Here is a 10620-nt window from a genome sequence, read left to right on the forward strand (position 1 = left end):
GTTATTTAGTTTTTAGCTGTAACATCTAGCCTATTAGCCTTCTTGTTTTAGGGCCCAACGTTTGGAGCCAGTTCATTAGATTATTTTAAGTGCATAAGGCTCCATAAGATGAAATAATATTGAAAACGGTCAGATGAAGAAAAGCGGTATGCCCCTTTAATGACATGACCATATAGGATTCACGCATGTTGCACAGGTTAGTATTTGCTACGTCACTCGACCAATCAGCTTCGTCGATGTTACAGAGTGTTATGACGTAGGACGCATGTGTGACATTTGCTGCAAGAAGCTAAGTGAGCGAACAGCTAGACTGAAGAAGATGAACCGGAGAGAGAAATAGAAAATACTTTGTGTTTTAATAACTGAGCTGACGTTACGGTCAGGCTTTGCTCTCGTACACATTAGAGGGGAGAGTTTATATCAAATGTGGTGTTAGAAAAACTTTTTGTCTGCTAAGTAGTTGTCTGACGTTTTATCTGAACTTGTAATAAGTTAAACTGAATGTACGGAGTTCTGGTCGAGGTCGACTTGTTTTGTTTTTCTGAAAAACTGATATAAATCAGAAAACTGCAGTCAGTTAGCCGTTTTTATTGCACTATAGGTGGATGCCTTAAGCTGGCTTGACTCTGCGTTTTGCACACAAGGTTAAAATTAGCTTTAGCCATCTGACTCTTTGCAGCTGTATCACTTTCTTATGCTGACTTGTCTAGACAGGTGTGCTGAATGTAGGCCAGGTGTGATGTGAGCTAGTTAGGACACACTGTCTGTAACTTTATCACACTACCGGCAGAGTATAGTACCAAGTCCTAAAGTCTACTTCAGGGATTTTTTTGTTATTTTAGTCGAGTCTAAAGTGGGATCATGCTGCTCTCCTTGGTTGTGCACACATACTCGCTGAGGTACTGGTTTCCAGCCACGATCATGCTGGGGACAGCTCCAGTTTACCTGCTGGTATGGGGGGTTTGGCGCTTGCTTTCAACTGCCTTACCAGCTAGAGTCTATCACACGTTGGATGACCGACTATACTGCATCTACCAGAGTATGGTCCTCTTCTTCTTTGAACATTACACAGGAGTTGAGGTGAGTGGTCCTTCACATGCTTCAGGTAAACTTAATAAAATTCTTATTGTTAAAGACTCATGTTGATAGTGTGATCACCATCTGAGAATGAGTAATACCCATTAATATTTAGTCAGAAAATAGAGATATTGACAGGTACTGATCGATTAGTATTTCATGCGCAAGCTTTGTATTTCGTAAGGACTTTCAAAGTTACAGAATTAAAGTGGAGACAGACACCAAGGCTGACAAACAAAACTTGACTAACCTGATCTATAACAAGAAACTTGGCATTCTTCTGCCCTTTTTGTTGACGCTCCAATGGTACTCTTAAGTTTGCACTTGGGGTGTGTAAAACAATGGTGATAGTGGTGTAGCTGTTGTAACCTTGGCCTTTATGTTATTTGAACAGTGACCACTTTGCAATGATTAAGGCCAGAGGAGTAGGTTGGAAGTGACATTTTTAAAAAGAAATCTTCTCTTGAATGTATTGAAAAACTGCAGTGTTTGTGGAATTAATTTTAGTAAACCATATCTTTGACATAGTTAGAAAAAAGAAAAATGTTTTATCTTATTCTGTAATAATTTTGCTAAATGATTGGCCAGAGCATCTGTGTAATATCTTTAATCTGCTTTTATTCCTTTCTCTGTAGGTTGTTATATATGGGGATATACCAAAGAACAAAGAGAACGTGGTCTACCTGTCTAACCATCAGTCTACAGGTAATACATTTGAGTGTGCAGCTTTAAAAGCTTTAAAAACTCCATTGTGAAGCACAGTTTAAATATTCAGTCTTCTTTGTAGTTGACTGGATCATTGCTGACATGCTCGCCATCAGGCAGAGTGCTCTCGGTCATGTCAGATACGTCCTTAAAGATGGACTCAAGTGGCTCCCACTTTACGGATGGTATTTCTCTCAGGTAATGCAACTGTGTGAGTATTTCTATGTCATTTTTTTGTCAATTACAAATGTAAAGATGTAACTTAAACTTAAAACGCATCCCTCACTGCAGTTCCAATCATGTTGTCTTGCTCTTTCAGCATGGAGGAATGTATGTGAAACGAAGTGCAAAGTTTAACGAAACAGCAATGAAGAAGAAGCTTCTCGCTCAGACTGGAGCACCGGTTAGTACGCTTCATAAATATTGTAAATTAGTCCCTTCACTACATGCATATTTACTCTGAGGTAGACAGACCAGCTGCTGTCAAGTCACCACAGCCATAACTCTTTAGTGTCTGAAGCAGCAGGACTCAGCTGTGCATGCTCGTGATCTCTGTCAAAGCACAGGAAGCTGGTGGACTGTAAACAAAGCAAAGCTTGCATGGAGACCTGCTGTAAAGACTTATGGTCATTTGAAGCTTTTGAGGACAACATCTTTAACAAATATTCAGGTCTTGTGTTTCATAATGAAGAAACATCACCCAGTGCAGCTGTGTGCTCCACTGATGGTTTTAATCTTCTTGAACAACAACAACAGTGGTCTATGGCACAGATGAATAAGTTCATTCACGTTGGAGACTGACAGACATGAACTGCAGTTAGAGGCAATTCGCTGTTGGTTTTAATGTTTGTATGAGGAGTGTGGGAAATACTATCAATATAGAAAATAACCAACCTCATACTTTAAGCATTATATGTTCAGCACAGTGTTTTGGTTTCCTTTTTTCCCTGAGCAAATTTATAAAAGTTAGAAATTCCACTTTTACGGGTGCATGAGAAACAAAAAGTGAAAAGCTTTCATTTCAGGTGTTTTTCTTCCTTCAGATGTACCTTGTCATCTTCCCAGAGGGAACTCGGTATAATCCAGAGCTCAAGAATGTTATGGCTGACAGTCGGGCTTTTGCTGCAAAAGAAGGTATGATAGCAGCCATTTTACTGCTGTGCACTAATTCAGTACATTCCATTCAGTTTGTAAAACAGCTAAGTTTTGTTGCATGAAGCGTGTGTCACCCTGGCACCCTGCTGTTTCATCACTGAAGTTGATGGATTATAAAGTCATTTAACAAGGTGAAAATTATATAAAAAGAAAGAAACAAACACCATTTACTGATAATACAGCCTCAAAAACTAGGCAGAATTTTTGGCATAGCAGTCGGCAGAGGAGCGCAACACGCTGTGCTGCAACTGACCCAGCATTGGCAAGCTGGACTTATTATGTAGACTAATATGACATGCCTCATAGTTACAATGCCAACAGAAATGAAGGTCAAACCTTTGTGTGCTTACCATAGGACTTGCTGTTCTGAAGCACACGCTTACACCAAGAATGAAAGCATCACACATAGCAATCGAGACCATGAAGGGCCACCTGGACGCTGTGTATGACATCACTGTAGCTTACGAGGGAACGCTGGACACCTCCGGTCAAAGAAGAAATGCACCATCAATGCCAGGTAAGCAGGTGTCTGAAGATGGCCACAGACCTTTCAAAATGGGTTTCTGAAATGCGCATAGGCCATGCAGGAGTTTGTCTGTTGCATTCACATTTCCCTCACTTGGCTTAGTCTCTCCCACTGAAGAACCATGGAGAGAGGAAATGTGTTTAGACAAATGAGGTGTCCTTTTCTGAGAACTTTCATCTCAGGTGACACCTGCTTTTGATGATGTTACCACAGCAGAATATTTAAACATTAAGGCCTTCAGCTGATTGTCCTCCACAGAGGATCATCTCATGTATTCTCACTCAAGGCTCCTTAGAGATCCCTCCTGGTGCCTTGATCTTCTCTCCTCAGAGCCAAAAGAAGAGCTCTGGGACAGCCTTCAAGTTGGAGGACCGGAACAGAGGAAGTGAGGTGTAACCTTAGCCTTTACCTGCCAAATCCAGAACAATCTATTCTGCCCGGTCATTGCTCTTTTCCTGTAGTTTGCATTAGCAAACAGAAACGTGGTGAAGACTTCATGATAACATTCCACAGCATACCATAAGGAAACAAACACGTTGCAAATGCACACAGAATTCTTCTGGGCATCTGTGTATCCAGGTTCTCACAAGCATTGCATTACCAGTCCTGCGACATACAGTAGTGTGCAGCCCTTCACTTCTTAATCACATAGGAATCATCACCTTTTAATAGCCGTGTCTTCCTGTAAACAGCATAACTTTGTGTTTTGGAGTTTTTGATTCTGTGTTCCCGGTCCGGCGAACTCTGTTTGAACATTAAAAAACATCCTGTTACAGTCAGGAATAAACATAGATGTGTTTCTAGTAAACGGAACAGGGATTTTAAGAAGCATTCTCCTCGTCACGCACTTCTGGCCTCATGTGGCGAAGGTGACTCCAGTCATTCCACAGAGAGGTGGAAGTGACTCAAAGCTGCATTCAAGACTTTGTTACTGATGTTGTTGTTGTTTTGACATCAGAATGATATTATATTACTTTAGATATTTTTCATAGAATAAATTGTTAACAGCAGGTAACTGATAATTAGCTCCCAGCGTCTCTCTGGTAGCTGCTTGCTCTCTTTATGTCTTCTCTCAGATTTTCAGCTCCACGACAGTTTGGCAACAGGATTTAGATGCAGTGCGATTGTTTGTTGCTCCAAAGCACACAGTTAATTTCCTTCATCTATTCCAAGTTGTTGCTTTGGAGCATTGGTCTGCTCAAACACACATGTCCTACAAGAGAAGTTCAGCTTTCTTTTACTACTAGGTTCCACTGAGTTAGCAGTGTTTTAGAAAACCAGTGCATATTGTGTCTGAAGGCTGATTTATGTAGAGTGCAGCAGCTGATGGAGGTGCTCTTTCCACCAGTGAAGCACTCTTTCACTGCTGACTTCGATCAGGTTTCCTCTTTTGGCCACAGTGCCCAGTTTCCTGATAATATTGCATGTTGTGGAAACAGGAACTTGATGGTCTTTGGGGATACACGTGTAGCCTTGAGCGTTCACACTCCGTTACACTGTGACAGTTTAATTTGGCTTGAGACTTGACACTGAAAACTAAAAACATTAACACTTTATATGGTGATGCCGAAAAGTGACAGATAAAGAATATTCAAGTGAAAATGTGAATATTTATTTCAATTTTGGATATTAAATTGGACTTGACTGTGAGTTATGTAACCAATAAACTGCTGTACTTCCTGAATCATGGGGCCTTTGCATTACGGCATCATAGCAACTCTACTCCATCACTGTCACCTTGTTGATTTTGAAGCGCTCACTCTACGTGCGGTTTTGCTGAAAGGCTTTTCCTGTTTTTGTTTAGTCTTTATATTTTGTGTTTGACAGAATTCCTGTGCAAAGAATGTCCCCGAGTCCACATACACTTCGACCGTGTGGACATAAAGGAAATTCCTCCAGAGCCAGCAGTTTTCCGCAAGTGGCTACATGGTCGGTTTGAAATCAAGGACCGGTAAGTGTGTGTGTGTGTGTGTGTGTGGTTAAGTACACTGCTCAGCTATAACATTACATTATGACCATCTGCCTAATACTGTGTACACAGGAGTCAGTGCAGCAGGTGTTTGGCAGGTGTCACTCTGCAGCTCACTGTGCATCTTCTGTGAATCCATTTGCTTCTATAATTATACTGTCAGGAAGAGCACCCTTGCCATGTTAAATAATAAAAAGTGGTCATCTATGGAGCCTGACACTGAAAACACCAGCCATGCTACAAAAAAGCTCTGCATTTTGCTGTGACTGCTGTTCCACTGGGAACTTTTGTCAAACACACTTTTGTTTTGTCTCACTTTGCCGTTTCCCTTTTACTCCCTGTGTTTTTCGAAGGCTGCTGACGGATTTCTACGAGTCAGAGGATGCAGACAAAATATGCAGGTTCCCCGGTGAAGGCAAACGCTCTCCGCTGAACCTCTCCAAAACCCTCCCATCAATGATGATCTTGGGGGGACTGACACTGCCGTTACTGCTGACAGAGAATGGCAGGAGGCTGTACCTGAACACCTGGGTGTACGGGACACTGCTGGGCTGGCTGTGGGTGAATGTCTTTCCTTAACGAATAGGCTGAGATGCACAAAAGACAAAGAGGCAGTGCCGTTTTCCTGTATTACAACAATAAGGTGTGTTCTAGATGCAAAGCAGTATCTGAGAAGAGGCTCAGAGGTTGATGCCCTTTCTGGCTCACTGCTGACCTTAAGCTGAAAGGTGAACAGGGGCACAGAGAAATGTTAATCCTTGTGTGCTACATGTCCCTTGCCTTATTTGGAGTTGCAGCCTGAAATTATGCAAAAAAGAGTGGATTTTTTGAAAAGTGTTAGTTTTCTTAAAAATAAAACTACCCCTCGATCTATCTATGAAATAAAAACGGCTACGTTTCTATAAATAATTTCTGGCTTCATCAGTTTTATCAAATTAGCATCTTTGCATGCTCACATTTCCATCAAACATTGGCCAGTTTTAAATCTCCTCCCTGACATTTATTTCAAATTAGACGTGTTTTGAGAGTACTCGGCACAAAGTAAAGATTGTGGTCAGCTACTTTAAACTGATACTTTACACAAGCCTACCTATCATTAATTAAGTGCACTGACTGTGTGATATTGGTTGTAATGTTTTTTTTATGCAAGACCCCATGTCAGAAGAATTATGCATTTGCTTATTTAGAGTGATGTTTTGACATTAATAGAACGTTAATGGCATGTGGTCCTCTATAGGGGCTCATAAACATGACACCAGCTGCATTGTTCTTCATAAATATTCATAAGGATGTCACTTTCTTTTATATCGATAAATTATACTGTCAGGAAGAGCACCCTTGCCATGTTAAATAATAAAAAGTGGTCATCTATGGAGCCTGACACTGAAAACACCAGCCATGCTACAAAAAAGCTCTGCATTTTGCTGTGACTGCTGTTCCACTGGGAACTTTTGTCAAACACACTTTTGTTTTGTCTCACTTTGCCGTTTCCCTTTTACTCCCTGTGTTTTTCGAAGGCTGCTGACGGATTTCTACGAGTCAGAGGATGCAGACAAAATATGCAGGTTCCCCGGTGAAGGCAAACGCTCTCCGCTGAACCTCTCCAAAACCCTCCCATCAATGATGATCTTGGGGGGACTGACACTGCCGTTACTGCTGACAGAGAATGGCAGGAGGCTGTACCTGAACACCTGGGTGTACGGGACACTGCTGGGCTGGCTGTGGGTGAATGTCTTTCCTTAACGAATAGGCTGAGATGCACAAAAGACAAAGAGGCAGTGCCGTTTTCCTGTATTACAACAATAAGGTGTGTTCTAGATGCAAAGCAGTATCTGAGAAGAGGCTCAGAGGTTGATGCCCTTTCTGGCTCACTGCTGACCTTAAGCTGAAAGGTGAACAGGGGCACAGAGAAATGTTAATCCTTGTGTGCTACATGTCCCTTGCCTTATTTGGAGTTGCAGCCTGAAATTATGCAAAAAAAGAGTGGATTTTTTGAAAAGTGTTAGTTTTCTTAAAAATAAAACTACCCCTCGATCTATCTATGAAATAAAAACGGCTACGTTTCTATAAATAATTTCTGGCTTCATCAGTTTTATCAAATTAGCATCTTTGCATGCTCACATTTCCATCAAACATTGGCCAGTTTTAAATCTCCTCCCTGACATTTATTTCAAATTAGACGTGTTTTGAGAGTACTCGGCACAAAGTAAAGATTGTGGTCAGCTACTGTAAACTGATACTTTACACAAGCCTACCTATCATTAATTAAGTGCACTGACTGTGTGATATTGGTTGTAATGTTTTTTTTATGCAAGACCCCATGTCAGAAGAATTATGCATTTGCTTATTTAGAGTGATGTTTTGACATTAATAGAACGTTAATGGCATGTGGTCCTCTATAGGGGCTCATAAACATGACACCAGCTGCATTGTTCTTCATAAATATTCATAAGGATGTCACTTTCTTTTATATCGATAATGAATATGGCCAAAACATATTCTTGTTTATGCACATATGAAAGGGTCATTTTAGGGTTTTTAATTTCCGACCACATTAATGTCCAATCTAGGGCACATTATCGAGCAGTCTTGTCATTTCACTGAACACTGGCAGATGCCACAGTGAGCTCATATAGGGGATTGCATGTTAGAAATGAAAATGTTCTGCCAATGTAAACTATCACGTTAACCTTAAAATGCCAATTATCACCAAGCCCTGGTGTATTTGCCATGATGTTCTGCAAGTGTTTTCACTTGAGCAGTACTTGTTTTAATACCAGCTCTGTTAATAGCAAAGAAACCTAATGTGTTGTTTTTTTATTTTTGCCTTAATAATTACATTGTTATTGTTTTATTCATATTACATAAATTTGTTATGCATTTGTTACTTTGAATACAGCTCAAATGAAAGGATCTACCTAGCAAAAAGCTGACAAAGCCATGTTAACAGTATGTCACAGGTTCCTGTGCGCTCAAAGCCATTTGTGTTATAAGTATTGTGGAAATGCACTGGATGTCTGTTGTTGTTTACTGTTGTGAAAACATTGCCTTTTTCCACAGTTCACTTTACATCTTTTTCCCTGCTGTCCTCCTGAAGAGTTAGTCTGAGAGATGTTTGTTTCATGTAGATGTTAAAGCCTTGGTTTTTACATGTTGGGCAGATACTTCACTTGAATGAACCTTGTCAGACATTTTATAGCCATTTTTATCCTGACAGGATCAGGGGTCAGAGTGAAATAAAGTGGTTTTCTTTGGGAAGAGTTGTCTTTACTGTCCTGAACACATAATTTTACTGTATATTCAGTCACAGGCATAAGAGATGCACCAGTATATCTGCTAACTAATCTAGGTTTAAAAGGTAATCTGTGTCCAAAGGTAGATACAAAAATAAAATAAATTTGACTTTATCATTAAGGGACATAAATGGTGATTGGCGGGTTTAAATTTCTGTTACTATTACAGCAATAGTACTTTTGATGCAGGTTTATTAAATTTTATTTGGAAGAAAGATTCTGTTATTGTTAGGCCATCTACTTTCCCACTTTATCCGAGTCAGTGAACACAACACGACACAAATGGCGCATGCGTATAACGATTTATGGGCAGTGACAAGGAAGTGCAGTAAGAAGGGTAGTAAGTGCTGTTACGCAGTTGCAGTTGTTTGGACTCAAGGTACGTAATTAAACACACCAAGAAGAATAAAAATAAACTGTATATTGATAAGATAACAATACCTGTTTCGAAGCGTGAAGATACGATTGTCTGAATGCTTTTCTGATGTTTTATGTTTTAATCATTAAAGGGCTCACAGCGGCATCTAGAGGCTTTTAGAGCTACGTGCAGGTCTATTCACTGAAAGCACAACGCTGCTGTCCACGTTGGTGTTAAAGTCCATTATATCATTATATAATATCAGCTTGCTTGGATGACATTAGAGCATGGATGTCTACATTTTCCTAATGTCAGTGATTTTAAAAACTGAAATGGTGACATTTGGGTTTGTGAACAGCAGAACAATATCTAAAGTTAAATCCTTTCTTTCCTTTTCTGATCTCAAGAAAGTAATTCATGCATTTATTACAACATGACCTGACTGCTGTAACTCTCTGTTGCCCAGGAATTAGCCAGTCTTTGTTGCCTTGTCTGCAGATTGGGAGCAATGCTGTCACTAGGCTTCTTACAGGAAATCCTCATGTAAATTTGACCATATCTCCTCAATACTTACGTCATTTCATTAGCTCCCAGTCCAATTCAGGATTGATTTTAAACTTTTGCTATTTGTTTTTAAAGCATTTCATGGTTTGTTTGTTGAGAACTGCTATTTGTTTTTAAAGCATTTCATGGGTAGCACCACCATACTTCTCTGGACTTTTGAACCTCTACACTCCCTGCAGGGCCCTCAGGTCCTCTGACCAGATGATTCTGGTCATTCCGAGGTCCAGATTTAAACTCAAAGGGGACCATGCTTTTGCCGTTCTTGGCCCTAAGTTGTGGAATAGCTTACCACTACATATTCAAGTATCACCGAGGCTGGAATTGTTCAAGACTTGCTTGAAAACTCACCTTTTTTCCCCATTGTATTTAAACCAAGTTAGATACATTGTTTCTTTTGTGTATTGTTATTGTTTTTGGTTTGTTTGTGTGGGTTAATTGTTTGGTTGTTTCTTGATTTTTCTATTGTGTCTTATTATCTAGCTGACTGATGTGTAGCACTTTGGTCAACCAGTTGTTTTTAAATGTGCTTAAATACATTTTGATTGATTGACTGATTGATCATTTACAGTGGGTATGGAAAGTATTCAGACCCCCTTAAATTTTTCACTCTTTGTTATATTGCAGCCATATGCTAAAATCATTTAAGTTCATTTTTTTCCTCATTAATGTACACACAGCACCCCATATTGACAGAAAAACACAGAATTTTTGACATTTTTGCAGATTTATTAAAAAAGAAAAACTGAAATATCACATGGTCATAAGTATTCAGACCCTTTGCTCAGTATTTAGTAGAAGCACCCCTTTGAGCTAATACAGCCATGAGTCTTTTTGGGAATGATGCAACAAGTTCACACCTGCATTTGGGGATCCTCTGCCATTCCTCCTTGCAGATCCTCTCCAGTGCTGTCAGGTTGGATGGTAAACGTTGGTGGACAGCCATTTTCAGGTCTCTCCAGAGATGCTCAATGGG

At 40.0% G+C, this 10620-nt stretch overlaps 2 protein-coding genes across 3 annotated transcripts in view; both read left to right on the top strand.

The window, feature by feature from the left end:
- Window positions 1-216: 216 nt before the first annotated feature.
- agpat5 (1-acylglycerol-3-phosphate O-acyltransferase 5 (lysophosphatidic acid acyltransferase, epsilon)) lies at window positions 217-6338 on the top strand. The gene is made up of 8 exons (XM_020603140.1): window positions 217-1080; window positions 1713-1782; window positions 1865-1980; window positions 2102-2185; window positions 2826-2916; window positions 3293-3454; window positions 5291-5414; window positions 5786-6338. Exons 1-8 carry the CDS (start codon window positions 862-864, stop codon window positions 6009-6011), a joined length of 1092 nt encoding a protein of 363 aa, XP_020458796.1. The 5' UTR covers window positions 217-861; the 3' UTR covers window positions 6012-6338.
- A 2675-nt stretch (window positions 6339-9013) lies between these two features.
- tmem14a (transmembrane protein 14A) overlaps window positions 9014-10620 on the top strand; it is a 4378-nt gene continuing 2771 nt past the window's right edge. For both annotated transcript variants that reach the window (XR_002275190.1, XM_020603164.1), the window contains exon 1: window positions 9014-9104. The gene's annotated coding sequence lies outside the window, so the exon portion shown is untranslated. The remainder of the gene's footprint in view (window positions 9105-10620) is intronic.

Source organism: Monopterus albus, unplaced genomic scaffold (assembly GCF_001952655.1).
Source record: "Monopterus albus unplaced genomic scaffold, M_albus_1.0 scaffold60.1, whole genome shotgun sequence".
Taxonomy (NCBI): Eukaryota; Metazoa; Chordata; class Actinopteri; order Synbranchiformes; family Synbranchidae; genus Monopterus; species Monopterus albus.

Bases quoted from the DNA above. Each gene is read 5' to 3' on its own strand.
- agpat5 (XM_020603140.1), top strand. From the start codon at position 862: ATGCTGCTCTCCTTGGTTGTGCACACATACTCGCTGAGGTACTGGTTT. The intron at 1,981-2,101 runs GTAATGCAACTG...TTGCTCTTTCAG, and splicing joins ACGGATGGTATTTCTCTCAG to CATGGAGGAATGTATGTGAA. The intron at 5,415-5,785 runs GTAAGTGTGTGT...TGTTTTTCGAAG, and splicing joins CGGTTTGAAATCAAGGACCG to GCTGCTGACGGATTTCTACG.